The 17,220-nt window shown below is 40.0% G+C and overlaps 1 protein-coding gene across 5 annotated transcripts in view; it reads right to left on the bottom strand.

Moving 5' to 3' along the window:
• ZSWIM8 (zinc finger SWIM-type containing 8) overlaps positions 1 to 17,220 on the bottom strand; it is a 54,865-nt gene that overhangs the window by 13,978 nt on the left and 23,667 nt on the right. For 3 of the 5 annotated variants that reach the window (XM_054636858.2, XM_054636861.2, XM_054636859.2), the window contains exons 4-14: positions 14,607 to 14,779; positions 12,773 to 12,880; positions 9,910 to 9,991; positions 9,146 to 9,266; positions 8,604 to 8,805; positions 7,510 to 7,685; positions 4,113 to 5,118; positions 3,188 to 3,319; positions 2,492 to 2,671; positions 1,049 to 1,232; positions 385 to 483 (exon numbers count right to left, since the gene is read on the bottom strand). In XM_054636858.2, the coding sequence (XP_054492833.2) occupies positions 385 to 483; positions 1,049 to 1,232; positions 2,492 to 2,671; positions 3,188 to 3,319; positions 4,113 to 5,118; positions 7,510 to 7,685; positions 8,604 to 8,805; positions 9,146 to 9,266; positions 9,910 to 9,991; positions 12,773 to 12,880; positions 14,607 to 14,779 (2,463 nt within the window). Of the gene's footprint in view, positions 1 to 384; positions 484 to 1,048; positions 1,233 to 2,491; positions 2,672 to 3,187; positions 3,320 to 4,112; positions 5,119 to 7,509; positions 7,686 to 8,603; positions 8,806 to 9,145; positions 9,267 to 9,909; positions 9,992 to 12,772; positions 12,881 to 14,606; positions 16,508 to 17,220 lie in introns of those variants that run through there. The other 2 variants (XM_054636862.2, XM_077183218.1) reach the window with 2 other exon arrangements.

Genomic DNA, 17,220 nt, shown 5'->3' with positions numbered 1-17,220 from the left:
TGAGAGTACTTCTGCTAATTTTTTGCTATCATTGTCTAATCTCTTCAAAAATTATTGCCTTTTGTCGTGATTGCCTCTGAAACTGTCCATTTCCATTGAAGTCCAGGCAATACATATTTCCTGACAAAAGAGCAAGCAGAAAGCTAAAATTCATGTTACTGCCTAAATACTGAGCTCTCATCCCATATTCTCCTTCCATTTTTTCACAGCTTTGCAATGATACCTCAACCCTGGCATGTAGAATCCTGCACCTGGTTCTGTCAAACTCTGCAAACATCTCTATTTCTGCACCAAACTGGAATGAACTACTCACTCTCACCATTCAAAATGGCAAAGCATGCAGAACATGGATGAAGGCAGACTTTCCTTGTAAAAGATTCTTACCAAGAGCAGCAACAGCTGCCTCAAAACCAAGCTCTTCATCTCCAGGCATTTCATTATTCCAATTACGGCTTGGGGGTCTAGAGCCTGTAGGAGAAACCACTGAAAGAAGACAATAGAATTAGTGTTCATCTTTCAAAGCTAAGGCTTCAAAGCAAAAGACATTTCTGAGAGCTTTCTGAATTTTCATAGCTTCCTGTGGTCCTATTCTTAGCCTCATACCAGCTTCAAGATCACTGCGCCTTACAAGGTTGTCTTCCCATTTCTCTCTCTAAGCTCAGAAGGCTCAAAACCAGTATACTGCCAAGTCAGTCTTCCAATCCCAGGTTGCTGTGTTCTTATTATATTCTAGATTTGTATTAGATTCCTCAAAATATAACCAGAGTAAAAGCAGCAAAATCAGTAATTTATAACTATTTTACAAACACACACATAGTGCTGAAACGTCTTAAGCGTGCAATTGTTTTCAAATGTAGGTAGAAGGAGAAACTGTTCCACTGGGGAACAAAATATCTTTAAAACAATGTAGAGGCAAGTGCAAGCAACAGTGTATGAAGAATTAAACTTTGGTTGTTCTTATACAGAAGACATCTTCTCTTTGAAAATCCCTCAAGACCTGGCATCTCAGAATATGCCCAGCACACACTCAGGCCAATGCTGTCAGTACCTGGAGTGCACAGGACATCAAATATAAAGCTTGCCAACATCAGAGGCAGGACAGGACGGTAATCACACAAGGTCCCTTCTCGCAGTTCTTCGGCTCTTCCTCGAATAGTGTTCATCTCACTGGTGCCCAAGGGAATCTTCTTCAAGAGGGCTGCAATCTCAGATTCCTGGTAAGCCAGCTTCACCTGGTGGTATCCACAAGAAAACAGAAAAAAAGCTGTCATATGCACAGTCCCCTGTGGGGAGCACACCGTTCTCCCCTATACATAAAGTACAGCAATAGTTTTTATTAGTTTATTAAATGACAGCAGTGCTTACCAGCCTAGCCACCATTACCATTCTCTCCACAATGAAAAAAGGTTTTCAAATCTAATAAGAGTTTTGCTTCATATTAATACACAAATTTTTTTTACTCAAATTATGACTTTTCAGCTGCATACAGAAAAAATGCATCAGCTCTCACAAGAACATCAGCAGAAGTATCTGACTGGATAGGCCAGTGGAAAAGGTGGTTACTTGTAATTGTAGGAAGAAAGAATGCTATGTTAAGTGATACACCCATTTGAGACACCAGAGACTGATTAGAAGAAGAAAGGGCACAGTTGCAGCACACATGCCATCAGGATGAAGGCACTGCTCTGTGCCTGTATTCCCTCCATTCTTAACACGTGAAAGCAATAGCTTTCTTTTAGGTTGCAAGTGACTGCCAAAGTCACAATTTTCTAATCAGACCATAAGAAGTACAGATTATTAATGTAATAATTGTAGTTGGTGGATAACTAGCAACAATACACACTCTAAGAGACTGAACAACCCTGCAGTGAAAAGCAAGGTAGCTGTAAATCACACAGACATGGTCTTCACTGGACACTTTTTTCAAAACAAGAATCCTCATAGTAATCAAGGAGTGTCCAAAATAATATGCTTGTACAGTGCATATGCTTGCTTGCCAGTGAATGAGGTATCAGCAAAAGCAACAATTTTCAGATACATAACAATTGCACCAATTCACCCTAAGGAATAACTTTCAAACCATTTCACCGATGCAAATATGGACAAATATGGGCATTCACAAATGACTTTGTTTTCCCCACATTGGCGAAGCAAAATGAAAACATATTTAAGAACTAGGCTGTTCTTATCCAAATAATACATTCATAAAAGATTTTGTATTCATTTAAATATTTTCAGACCTATAGCTTCATCTGAGCTTCCTATCAGTGAAGGTAACAACAGCTCAAGTGATATTGCTAGAAATTTTTTTAGGAGATCAACATGTCCTAATGGGATGTGCACTCAATTGATTTAGTTCTATTGCAATCCATTTTAAGAAAACATATAAAAGCACAACCAAACTTCAGGCGCTGAAATTTAAACCACGTGAGCAAACACATTCCAAGAGAACAAGGTTTATGGATACTGTCTTTTTGAGATATTTCATTACCTCCAGAGCCTTGGTAGAGGCAGGTGGTCTCTGCAGCTCCAGAGCAAACATTCCTATTCGGAAGGCCAGGTTGTGGTACTCCAGCCGCTCACTCAAGACAGTCAGCAAGAAAGCAGCTTTAGACAAGGTGTTGGTTGCCATCCATGTCTGCTTGCTGGTTGACACCTTGTTCTTTTTGCCCTGTTTGAGGAGGAATTTGTCACAGACACTTTCCTAAACATCCTAAATGACTCTCTTGTCCTCTTATCCTTTGCAGTAATTATGGACAGAGGAAAGAATAAAATACATTTAGATTTTGTTCCTTCTGCTGAGAAATCCCCAATTTCAGTGGTTACCATTGAACATCAGCGCCTCTCCTATGTCACCCCAGGACAACACAGTGAAAGAGCTGGCCTGTGGACAAGACACATGTTCCCTGTTGGACTGATGCTGTGCAGGCAGATGTCACACACCTGTCCCTTCCAAGGGAACCCTTCTATACAACAAACACTACATAGTGTCACTACAACTGAGTTTCCAGAAACTTATGCTTATGTCCAACCTTCTTATCCTGAAACAGCAAAACTACTAACATTTCCAGTGATGTACAGTATGAAATAGGAGACTAAGGTTTTGGAGAGAATCTCAAGAAACAGGGTCACCTGCACAGAGCTGCACTAACATCAAGACTACTGATGGTTTCTGCCATCTCTCTACCTTAGTTGGTGGCTGCTCCACTTTGAGATCTGGAGGGTTGGCCAGTAGGTCCCTGGCAAGCTCTACAGTCAAGCGGGACGCCTCGCTACTGTATCCGTGTGCATACAGTGCCTCTGCACAGGCAAACAGGACCTGCAAGAAGGAACAGATGGTCATGTTCAAACCACACCTGCCCAGCCTGGAGTCAGCCTGTTCAAACCACCTGTCACAAAGACTGCAAGCACAATTCTCAACTAACTTCAGCAGCAGGTATTCTCAGAGTCCTCCTTGCCTCGTCCTTCACCACCACTCCCTGAAACACTCCCCTAAAAAGCCTTTTCTTATATGATCAAGTCCCATCCTCTTTCCAAGTGCTGTGAGATCAGAGAATAGCTCAAAAAATGCTAAACTTCAAATTACCACTGTTTCCATGCATTGCCATTTGGCTGCTTGGTTATATAGGTGCAATCTCTAAGCACATTTTGTGGTTATTACAGGAATAAGACACAGTTTATTTCAACTGCTTCTTCTTTCCAAAGAACTTCTGCTTAAATAGTTGGATTTAATTTTTTTTTTCTGAGCATGTCTCAGTCTCATTTTTAATTTCAGATAATTTTTGCCTTTTCCAAGGGTGAGACTAGGTGAAAAGCAACACTGTTTTGTCTACATTTGTAAATCCTGGAGTGTGAGATGGGACTAACTAAAACTGGGACACACTTGCAGTTAGCACAGAAACAGGGAATCAAGCTTGTGGGAAGCAGACATACGCTACCACCGCATTAAGCTTGTAGATACCTTATGACACACTTGGTTATCACAACATTGTAATTAAGCACTTGATTTAACAACATCCTAGGTTCAGTGTGACAGCTATGAGGGTGGTGAGACCATGATTTATACAATATATAAAACTGCAAAACAGCATTTTGAACTAGATTCAACTCACCTCCATCCGGTTTTCCTGTTCCAGAGGCTTTATACCAGCAAATATATCCTGCTCCTCTTCAATTTCCCCTTCAGCTTTGTCATCATCTTCCTTGGCTATCTCTTGTGGATTCAGATAGTATACCTGGTAATCATCTTCCTCTTCATCATCCCCTCCCCCTGCTGCACCATTCTCTCCCACTTCTTCTGGCTTCAGACTCACACCACCGGAGTGCTCATCTGCAAAAGGCAAGTCATCATCACAACTACCCATCTCCCCCACAGGATCCTTGGGGAGTTTCTTGGCCATGGAACTGCTCCTGAGAGTAGGCTCAGGTCCCTCGGAGAAGTACACTCCCCCATCCTCCTCAAAGGCATCCCTGTAGCTCCTGCTCAGTGGACTTTCTGTAAAACTGAAGGTATTGCTGGCTTCTGCCCCCAGTGCCAAGCTGCTGTCATCCAGGCTCATCTCTGCCAAGTCTGGCTCCAGAGAGCTGTCCTCGCTGCTCATACGGCGTTTCCCACTATGTTTACTGGTCAAGCCTTTGCTCACTGGCAACTTTGCTTTGCTCACTGCAGTCTTATAGACAGCTTTATCCCCTTCTGCAGAGAGCCGCCTCAGAACCCTCTGCGGCGTTTCAGAGACGACTTTCCTCTTCCCCGTGAGCTCCTTTGGACGGACGGCTGGCTCCTGGGGAGAGGGCCACAGCCTGTCCCCGGCCTGCACACACGCTCCCCCGGGCTCCTGGCTGTGCGTCCTGCCAGCCTCACAGGCGTTTTCTGCACACTGCAACCGGCAGCTCCTCTGTTGGATGGCCTTTACCCAACAGAACGAGTTCTTCTTGTCAGTGCTGCTATATGTAATCCCAGGAATGGGATAAGCTTCCTCCCAACTGAAGTAACAGGCTTCTACAGCTGGCTTGAAACCTTGGAAGAGCTTCTCCAGTGATTTCTTGTGCTGACCCCTCTTAACGTTATCTATGACTTTCAGCTGCCACTGTCTGAGCTGTGAGCAAAGATCCCTGCGCCTAAGAGAAGAAAGGGGACAGGTTAGGAAGCAGACACAAAAAGCACCTGCAACAAACTACTACTCAACCCACAGAACACTTCCTTCCTTTGGCAGGAAGCATCATCTGCTGAATTAAGTTAATGCTAAATACAGGCAGCAGTAGTAAGAAGACAGGCTGAAAAAAGCAAACAGATATATTAACAACTGGGTTGTAGACAGGTTCATGATCCAGAAACAAAACACGAACATCGCCAACATGAAAGCACAATACAAACTGGGAGGTTTAAAATAAAACACTGTCTGCCCTGTTTGCTTATCTGCCCTAAAAATAAGGCGTTAGTGATTTGAGTCTCAGCAATCTCAGATGAGTGAGATGAGCCTCAGAGTTTCAGTTCCATGGGGAACTGCCCTTGGAAACACTCATAAAACAGCTTGCAGCAGCTGTGAAACAGCCCTGTGAATAACTCCAGTTAAGATACTCACAAGTACAACCTAAATAGCCTACCCTGGGAAGCACAATGACAGACAGGACCACCTAATCTCCCTGCCAGGCATTTACCTCTTAACCCTAACGTGCCTATATAGAAGCCAACAACTTAATTTAAGCTTTAGCAGGCCGTCCTCAGGAGAACAAACTGTTGTAAACCATAGGGACAGCAATAATTGATGTTCAAGTAACTCTGAAGAAATAGCAAGCTGGCAGGACTACATAGACTCATGTAGCACAGTTAGTCCCATGCCCCCATATTACTATGGGAAAAACAAAACAGTTCTGCATTTTCCAGCTCCAAATCTCACATAGGGCCTATGCACTTGAGCAAAATAGTCTAAATGGAGATCTAATTCAAGAGAAAAAGACATTTCTAGAAATTTCACCAGGTGTCTCAATCAACTGCCATTCTGTTTCTGCCACACATTTCTCATGTATTATCCCAACACTTAAATCCTATCAGATTTTCTAATAAAAGTAAAAGGACAAGAAAACAAAATTAACACTGAGGTGACCCAATTTAGGTGCAAAGGGTATTAGGACAAGAGGGACTAAATGAAATGGACTACTTATGTTTGTCCACTCAAGAAATTAATTAACCAGGAAACATAATGGTTAAGAACATTATTTTCAAAAGGAAAAAGGAGCAGGAACTACTCGGGAAGGGTAACATAAGGATGAGAATCTGTGAAGTCTCCTTGTGACTCCCTGTAAGGGCTGGGAAGCACAAGAAGAGGGTCTTTGGAGACTATTCAAATACCAAGAGAATAGGTAATCAAGCAGGAGCATTTCAATTATTCATTAGCTCAAGTAGCAGATCTAAGCAAATCTGAACTGCATCAAATAACTCAAATGTGACTATAGATAGCACAACTTCATACGTTATTAAAATACTTTATGCTTCATACGTTATTTAAATGCTTTATGCTTTTTCTGTGTGATTTGATTGATGTTTGTGTTTATTTTAAGCCTCATTCCCCACAGTTTTTGTCTTCAACTCCTATACTTAGCTACTTCATATTGTAAACTGTACAAGACAGAAACTGCATCCATTTTAATGTACCTAATATGCCTTTCATAGGGCATTTTATTAATGTTACACAATTCAGAGAAAGCTAATCCTTTTAATGTGTAATTGTTCTGAAATTACCATCCCGTTTTCATTTGTTCTGAGAAACTTCTGAGAATTTATAGCACATTAAACTAATCCAATACATTTTATACCCCACACTCTGTAGATAAGATGTACAAAACAAACTATTATGATGTCAACCACACTATCTCAACAGGAGCTCTCAGTACCTCCTCTGCTATTCAACTGGTGCTAAATAAAGATGGTGCTAAATAAAGATGGCAGTGACTTACCAGAGCACAATATGGTTTAGAAATCTGCAGAAGTCACACCATTTTTTCTCAGTCAATTGAAAACACTGAGTGAATATCATACACTGGTGACACTGTTTACCAATACACTGCAGAGAACAACTTCTTAAGAGCCCAGAAAGTAAAAACTGGTTCATCTCGAAATACACAATATGAATGACTGGGCTAAACAGAATTCCATTAAACTGCTGAATGGTCAAATATAGAAACCTTTAAAATTAATTGGTAGCTGATGCTATCATTCAAAGAAATGCTCTCCACTGGGACACTAAAATGCAGAATTACACCCATATGTAAGAAAGGGCTCTCAGAAAACAAATTAGTCACACTACTTGATGTTGGTAAAAGTAAGCAGCAATAGCAATTAAAGTAATTACAGTGCTTTGAATGTTACATAGCACATAGTCCAGAAGGACTAATGGTTGAACAGGTATTGAGGTAATGATTCAAACACAAGAAATCTACAGGACAAAACTCTTTAGTGTGGTTGAGTATCACAGAAATTACAGAGAGACAGGAACTGATTCTGGAGCTCACCTCTGTGGACTAATAGTTGGGTCGAGGACAGCCAGCCTCCAAAGCACCACCATCTCATCACACATGCTTGCACAAGCATGAGCAGCTACTTCTGACTGGCCATTGCTGCGTCCTGTGTGCCCGCTGGCACTGCTGTGTGACGCGGACGTTCGCACACTGTACCACCAGCCAGTTATCTGCAGAAGAAAAGGTTCAGTGAAGCTGTGCTGTGGCCAACATCTCATCCTCTGCTTTCATTTATCTCATAATCCCAAGGAAATGGGAACTGTAGTTAATACCAGGTTTTCATTTGACTCTAAAATAATTATGACCACTAAAGCAGTATTGGCTTGTGAGAACTAAGGGTCTCAAAATTTCTCTGGTTAGAAGGCACATGTGCAAAGAACAAAACACTCACAGGACATTCACTTCCTAGAGGTCTTCACACTTGGAGAGAAAAAGTAAACAAATGTGATAAATGGAGCATTTCCTTTCCCTTGCTTAAAGTCGAGGTATGGGATGGAGCAATAAGGAAACTTACACCACAATTTATATTACAGACTGAGATCGAAGTCCTGAACTATCAAAAGAAATAGTTTCTTCTAATATTATTTTGACAAAATAAAAGTACTGCTTCAATCCACCAAAAGATATCTTCCGTGAAGATAACAAAAGAATCTGAGATTCTATCACATAACATATATATTTAGTTTTTATCAACATGACAGCTCATACATGACGTGCTTTGTTAAAAATAAAAAAACAGAAACAGAACAACTGTAAAATAAATCAACTTAATTGGGAAGAAATCAAATCAAATATGCTCAACAAAAGAACTCAGACTCTACATATTCATGGTAGAACAACTGAGGCATTTGGGAAATACAGTGTTACCAGGACATCACTAAATCAGAACAAGAGCAAACTGTAACATCCTTTCAGTGTGGAGAAGCACCTGCCTACAACGCACATAGGCTATTAAAATAATAAATAATAAAATAATTGTAAAATAATAAAATAATTGTATTCAGCCATGGGTTGTACAGACACAAAGCACCAGTTACTGGCTCTGCCTGGTTCCTCAAAACATCCCCGCACTCCAAGCAAAGAGATACCTGCTCATAGTTGAGACACTGGTCAGTCAGAATCTCCAGCAAAGGAGCTGCATTGCTATCCCGCCTCTTAAACATCTCCCGCACAATGGAAAGCAAGTTCCAGATTCCTTCGGGTTCTCTCCCTCGCAGGGGACGCAGCAGACAAGCCCACTCAGCAGCAGCTGGTGGCTCAGTGGAAGACAGATACATTGAATTCACATCACTGTACATAAAGCAGAAGAATAAGGAGAAAAATCAAGTACAGTCATACAAAATCCTGAGTATAGTCTACATCCAGAAATATATTTGCCCTTCAATGGCACAGACACAAGTAACCTAAAAGACAAAATGCATAAATAGCTAAAGAACACCACACAAGCAAAATATTGTACAAATGCAGTCTGCTCTACTGAAATAACACTGCAGAAGCTACACAAAAATACAGTCCAGAAGAGTGACCATGAAACTGAGCATCCTTCAGTCCAAAGCATACAGGCTATATGGTGAATGAATTTACAGATCACATGAACATCACACTTTCCCTTCAATGGGAAACAGCTTACCTGAAAACAACAGGAGTAGGCCCACAGAATTTATGAAGGGTTTTCTTTATGTTGTCACTCAGAGTAGATTCATCTAAGTACCAGGTGCTTTGATCTGATGCAGAAGGTCCAGCAGTGGGATCTTACAAATGAAAAACACATTAACAGTATGCAAGCTTTGAAGATACTTTATGTGCCCAACCACAGAGTACACAGGCAGTGCTACCCAAGTTATTTCACCCATTGCTGAACACCCTATTCAGAATTATCTTTAAATGTTACCATAACATTACCTTCAACATTATCAACATTAAATTAGCAGATTCTTCTTGACCAGAAGGGTAAAGCAGCACTAAAATAGGAATGCTCTAACATCTCTTGTAACCAACACTTATGCTCTAACATCTCTGGTAACCAACACTTATGTAAGCTACCCCAAATCCCAGCTAACCCAGTCTAGTGTCGTAAACAGTCCAGTTTTAAGCAGGAACTTGGGAGACGTCCCCTCCAATCGACATTCCAGGAGTCTATACTTAATACCAAATTTTAAAAAACCCACTTTGTTAGAAAGTGCATTGCCTGATGCTCCCTTCCTCTGGAAGCGCTCTGAGGTGCCCCTTGTTGTGCCATATATACATGTAGGTGCCAACACTCATCCCTTTCCCTCTATTTCCATGTGTAATCCAAGCTACCGGCTAACAAATCAGTTCAGAAACCCGAAGCAATGGAATAATTCTCTTCCTCTGTGTGATACAGATTGCTGAAATGAGAAGTATTAAAATTACCTGGGGCTCCACACACAGTGTTGATGGCAGTAGACTGAGAAGATAACAACTCGTCCAGCAAGCGCTGAGCTGTTGGAAGAATCTGAAAACATGAAGCAAACTTTGAATATACACAGTATTTTTTATCCTGCTACACCCAGCCAAAGATCATGACTGAAGCACTCTGGCAATTTCAAGAGTATGGAATCCAGAGCTACATTTTCAGAAAGGACGACAGAGGGTGCTAAAGATCACACAACAGCCACCAGCTGTGACGCCTCTCTCACAGCCCATGAAAGGCTCACTTTCTGCAGTCACATCCTAAGTAAGCAAAAGCATCACAATTTATTAACTCATCTCTCATTTCTTGAGGAATAGGAGCCTGCAGAAAGTAGATACTACAACTAATTTTGAGAGTTAGAGAAGCCACTGCTGTCAAGGTCACCATTTTCCTGTACTTCAAAAGATCTTTACTTCTTGTTCCTAAATAATTTGTCTAAAACCCAAGCAAACGGGAGCAGGGGAGCAAACTATAAAATACACGTAGACATAATTTTTGGGGTAGACTTCAGCTAATTTACCATCCAGTTAGTAAAGGGATGCAGTCGTAGATTAATGCAATTTCAGCACTAAACTGATCATAACTTCTGGACCAGCTCAGAGCATAAGCAGAGAAGGTTCACACTGATTGTAAAATCTTATACATCCTTAAAATGCTATTTTTGAAAGAAAAATGCACAGTTAAAAGAGTTTTTTCCCCACACACTAAGTCTGAAAGTGTAGATCCATTTAGCCTTTAGTATGTATGCACAGAACACGCAAATTGTTAATCCACATAATTAGGATTAAAATGACTTGCAACAGAATGTCTGATATCCCCGAGCTCTCTCCATATAACAGCTGAGGTAAAAGATCACTCTTACTGTAAAGAAAGGCACATTCAGTACACCTGTCTTTGCAAATAGTACACATACATCTCAAACAGATGGAAGAAAAAAATGCTTCATACGGATATTTTGCATTTCGATCACCTAAAGAAACTAATTCAGCATTCAACTATTTTGTACTGTTTTCCCACTAACTACTACATATTTTAAGAAAATTCACAAGTCTCGGCAGTGTCACACCTTAAGGCTGAAGTACCAGAGACCTGCAGTTAACCTCCTTCAGTCTTTTTTGCTAAGATATTCATGCTTAATTGGAATAGGAATACTGGGTTCATAAGGGGAAATAGCTCTTGGGCAAGGAACTAGGTAATGAATTCCAGCTGCTTTTCCAGGATTTTCCTAGATATAGAAAACAGCTTCTACAGAGATTCTGAAAAGCATCTAGCTGCATTCCTATAAACCATCATTCTCTTACACATGAAAGTAATTCAGCATTATATTACTGTATCATGTCATTCATAAACTGGAAATAAGGATAAAATAAAATCATGCGTCCAGCCCACTCTAATTCTACGTCATGTAGTCAAAATATGGGGTCCCAAGGAATTAGAGTATCTATCTCCACCCGGAAACCTTGAAGACCAGGAATAAGACAGTTGAAAGAATGTGGGGCACACCTTGCCTTTTTAAAAGAATTATACAACACAGGTTAAGACATATCTCCCAATAAACCCCAATTTTTTCTGTTGGGCAGCATTCATCAGATTATCTAGAAAAATTGTAATAATTAATTAATCCAGATGTCCCTGATGCACAGCTGGTACATGTGACCAAAGGAGAAATAAACCCTGCAGAAAGAAGCAGACAGACACAGAATATCTGAAAGCAAACATGCCAACTCACATGCCATTCAGGAAACAACCACTACCACTACTTTCAAAGCCCTCCATATTAAGCACCAGACTGTACCATAAAGTTTAGTCTGAGGAGAGAAAGAAAGCTTTGCCTGTTACATAATGCATCAAGCACACACTACTGGCCCTCATTTCTCAGCAACAAAAAAGCAGTAATTTTTTATCACTTTCATATTATACAATTCCTCTATTCCCTCTCATAAGAAGATTACTATTTCTGTAGGAAATTTACAGGATATTTTAGCAATACAATATCATAGTGTCCTAAGCACAGCACTGTAAAATGAATTTTAGGCACATGCTTCCAGTAATCTAACTCCTACTTAAGAGGAGTGTGTTACAAATGCACTGCTGAAATGTGACAGATACCCATGCAGGTCAGTTTTTCTCAACCTCCTTTAGCTGAACCAGCATAAAACAGTTGCCAAGCCCTTGTAATTTTAAAGCAGCCATTTCACAATCACTTGGGAATTCTTGTCTATTTTGTGCAAACATTTTAGGCAGATGATACAAATGACCTGACCCTGAACAACACAGATATTTAAGGAATGAGAGAGCATACTTAGCCTTTGACTAAAAAAATGTCATGTCTATTAGACTGAATGATTCTTATGAATCATCGAGAAGTCACACTGGGGGAAGTCAAAAGGTTACCAGTTAGGTGCATTACAAAGTGCCCACTTAAAGCACATACAATACTTTATCTGGGTAGTTCTCTCCACTTAGCTAACCAAACACACAAAAAAGAAACAAGCTGATTAGGGCTGACCTAAGTTTTCAACAATCATGAACTGATTTACTGTGTTTGATCTTTCACAAGCTTAGCATATATTCATGCTGATGTGAATAGCCACCACTCTTCTTTCTCCTTTTGAGATACTTCTCATCTTTCACTTGGCAATAGACAATTGTCAAATAATAGAATAGCAAAACTGAAAAGAGCAAGAACTGAATGCCTTCCCAGCAGCTCACAACTGAATAGCATAACTGGTTATTTTGCAACAAAAGACATCACATAAATTGACCCAGAATAAAGATAACTGCATTTAACCAGTTGTCAGTCAGATGATGGTCCCCACTTACCTGCTGTGGAAGTTCGCTGATTAGGTACTGAGCAAATTTTTGCAACTGGTCTCTTTGTAAACGAGACAAAGACTCAGAAACAGGTGCTCGTAAGCACACTGCAGATGCCTGAAGAAAGAAAAGGAGACACAAACTACCATTAATGAAGCTGTGTCCACCAAACTGATGAAGTGTCACAAACACTTGCTATGCTGATGCATACATACCATGCTTGGTCTTGATGGCCAATTATTTTTTCTCTGAAATTATGTAGCATGTTGCAGATAAGATGCAAATAAGCTGTCTAGGCTTTATAAAAACTGGTTTTAAGGGTTTTTTTCAAGGAAACTGATGTAACAGCTGTGCTTAAGATCTGTTGTTGCTAGCAATTGCAGAAATACTGGCAGAGACTTCACAAACAAACCTCTAAAATAGGACATTATCCCTTAAGCTTCTGGCAAATGAACCAGCTCTGTGGGGGACTGTTTCACAGAATCACCACAATCTCATTTATCTCTTTAGAGTTTCTTAATTCAGTCTAAAAATCTCTTTCCATATCTTAGAACAAATTAGATTCTAAAAAAACCTCACCACTAGCTTCTTAACCTTTTTCACTCTACATAACAAAAATGTCCCACTTAAATTTTAACCCATACACAGTCAAGAGCAGTTTGATAATAAAGACACTTCTGATATTATCTTGTCTACATAGAACAACATATCTTCACTTGTAACTTGCTAGTATCAGAAGTCAGTTTTTACAAACACAAAAATACTTTCACTGTCACTTTTCAGGCAGAGAAAGGATTGGAGGCAAAAGAATGATTTTTATCTTACACAGGGTCCAAACGTTGAGTGTAAATAATATAAATGACACTTTAGTTTATAGCCTCATTCTCCATATCCACCTTTTAAAACTCAAACTAAAAATTCAAAGCAGAAACTGTTTTCTTGCCAGCTGTCCAGTCCTAAATACAGAAAGTACACCAATATTCTGATTATTTCACAAGAGTATAAATTTAAGCCAATTACACTTGTCCATTGTGAAATACTAACAAGCTTCAGCAGGTTATTAGAACTTATTAAAGAATCTAGATTTGATCATAAGCACGGTAGCTGTACAATGTTCTGTGACAGCAGAAAATCTTCTGTTCTTACCATAATCAAAACTTAATCCTTTGTGGTTCTCAGCTTCCCAAATTCAACTGTATGCAAGACCAAACTCTCAACTGGTTGCATTTCATGTTGATTCTACACATTTTCAACTGAAGTTGGTTAGGATATAAAATGCCTACTTTTTGCTCTACGGAAGGCTACATAGAATTAAAGCAGTCAAATAAAAACATAAACCTGACTGCTTGAAATCTTCAAGTCCAAATGACAGTTACCTCAGTAAGTGTTAAAATGAACTGGTGAACATAAAGGCCAACAGTGTTCAAAATGACTTTCCTTCTGCATCTGATCAAACAACATAAAGAGTGAGCTTTCAAATCCTGCACTTACAAAGACTTTATTAAAAGAAACTATTCCACTAAGCAAGAGTGACCTTCCATTCATCTTCTTTTCAGAGATGAAGAAATAATGAGTGATTTTAGCATTTAAATGAGAAATAGGAAGGGGCCAAAAAGCACTTGGTATCTACCCTTAGAAATCTGCACATTACCAAAGACAGTCTGCAGTTTAGGGCCTCACACAATTCAGCCTGCAGAGCGCAACTGCGAGCAGACATCTGCACAGTCTGTAACCAAAAGGAGTGCCAAGAGCCATTTCCCTAAAGAGAGTGTGTGTTGCACAGAACTGCCCTGAGGAGCGCCCGGGAGAAGGAAGGGGAAGCAGAGCTGTGCTGGGTGCCTACATTGTGGATGCGGAAGAGGCAGAGCGCCACGACGTGAGCGCACCACTTGGCCCCGGCGCCGCAGGTGCAGCTGCACGACGTGATCCGGCACCGGTCAAACATCACCGCCACGTTGTACGCGCCCTTGGGGGGTACCATCTGCGGGGGCACCACAGTGGCACTTAGATGGAAGCCTGTGGAAATTCACAAGTGCAAAGTTACTCTTCAGGTATTTGGGGAAAAGGTGCAGCCAGCACAGAAACACAGATATATGCTATTTAAACACTGAAACAATGTCTGGCACCAACATTCACATAAGGATGAACATGCATCTAGAGTCTCCAGTAGTTCATTCTTCCCAACCAACTATGCCTAAACATTAGCAGAGAAGCATAATGTGTTGTAAGAGACTCCAACATACCAGCTTGTAATACATGAATTAATTTCTCTTATTATTTAATAGAGAAAAGCAGAAGTGGATAAAGTCATCCCTGAAAACGGTCAGGTTTTGTTTACAGGGTCAAAGCTAGACTATACATACACATTTTAGGCATAACCTCTGTCCTAACTCTGGCAGCAGTGCAGAACGGGCCGGGTGACTTGTTTGGAATTATTTCCAAGTCAATCAATTTTCACAATTTCACAGTCAACTAAAAAAGGCAGTACTTAATCTGAACACTTTCTTTCACTTTGTGGCTCCAGAAACTACCCATTTGTCATCAGTTATGCACCTCCTTGCAATTTTGTTAATATCCCTTTTTTACAAATCATGACCTCAGAAAAAAAACCCAAAACCTCTTGCTTAGACTAAAACAATGGAAAGGAGAAATTTTAGGAATAACATTTGAATCTAGCCCCATTAATCAGTGACCATAAACAAATAAATTATGACAAAGGACTTCAAGAAGGCTTAGCTTCATGTAAACTCATGAACAGTGCTTATGAATTGTACTCATAATGCAGCTTCCTCTGGAGATGTTGCTCATCCAGAGGGACATGTATGATCAGGAAAGGGCCAGCAGCAGCATGGATCATCTACCGGTCTTGAAGGTGCCTATCAGCAGTTAGTAATCCTCTACAGCAATGAGTATCAGCCTCAGAACCTTTCTGCTAATCTGGAATTCAGTTTTCACAAAGCACAGAAAGCACCAGGGCATCAAAGCCATAACCAAACTTCAGTCTGGCTTGGGATAGATAATAGCTTTTCCATCATGAGGACAGTAGTGTGGATTTATAATGTACTTCCATAAGTTTTTATTATGATAGTGTGAGATGATAAAAATAATGGTGTTCAGGAGTGCACATGACCTACTAAAATTTATTCCATTTAAAATAATGTGCATCATTCTCCTCAAAATATAATCCCCATACCAATACAAATTTGCTCTTACCTTGCTTAACCTTTCTATTTGTCCGGTTCACCACAATTCAAATCCTCTCCCTGATGGGAGTGATTAATTTGATTAGTACACATAATGCCATCCAAATTCATCAGCCATTTTAGCAATTGGAACAGAATCAAAACAAAGGAAGGCATTCACACAACATTACTGCACTGCTTATTACCAGATACAGTTCTAATTTATGTTCCACATTTGGTTAATACAACCCAAACAGTTCAGCTAGTCCTTCTGTTATACTAAAAGCAACTCAGAGTAATGCTCTGACTTTCACATAAGCAAATTAAGCATTTCATGAGTCGGAATTGTAGCAATTCTGTTACACTGCAACAAAAGAAATATACAAAAGGTGTTAGAGAAGACTGGATTCCAGCTCAAGCCCCTTCCATGACATTCTTTGTATATGAAGACAGTTAAATGATAATGCAACAAGGGAACAACACTTAAAAAAATGAGACAAAATTTGAAGAGCTTAGCATGACATATCACAAGCTTCAAATCAATCTGTAGCTTGACAAACATGTCTGACACTTACAATGCTAATTCAAGCAGTACTGCCCAGTTAATTCTTTTGCAACACCAATCTTGCGGTACTTAACAATTGTTTGTGGGCTGGCACAGGAAAGTGTATGAGGAAAGCAATCTGGATTATAATTAATGGTTTCTTTTACCAGGAAAAATTAAAAGAATCACAGAATCTTTGAGGTTGTAAAAGACCCCTTAGGATCATCTACCTAAGCATTAACCTGGCACTGCCACATTCACCACTAAATCATGTCCCCAAGTTCCACATCAAGTCATTGCAACATGGCTTTCTTCATCACTGTTGTGATGTAGCAGCAGTTCTGATGCCCCTACAACAGTAACAGAAAACATACATCTCTGCTTAGAGTTCAGGAACTTTTGGGAAAAAAAATGGGGAAAACAAGAGCTGAACAAAAGCTTTTACATGGAAGGCATTTTTGGACAGTTGTCTGTTTTAAACCAAGACAGCAGTGGAGACAAAAGTGGAGACACTATTGAAGGAGAAGCCAAGTTAGAATCCAAACTAAACCTGCTGCTGCCTTCCTCAGCTGTTAAAAAGAAACTAAGACTATGATAAAAAAGAAGTCCCTGAAATCTACAACACACCTGTTTAAGAACAGCAATAATGTCTTCAGTGCAACAATGTGGGTATATGACTGCTACAAAGAGAATGGAGGGAGAAGGTCTACAAAAGCCAATTCCATGTGTAT

This window comes from Agelaius phoeniceus, chromosome 9, assembly GCF_051311805.1.
Source record: "Agelaius phoeniceus isolate bAgePho1 chromosome 9, bAgePho1.hap1, whole genome shotgun sequence".
NCBI classification, from domain to species: Eukaryota; Metazoa; Chordata; class Aves; order Passeriformes; family Icteridae; genus Agelaius; species Agelaius phoeniceus.
This window is presented reverse-complemented; position numbering and strand designations above follow the sequence as displayed.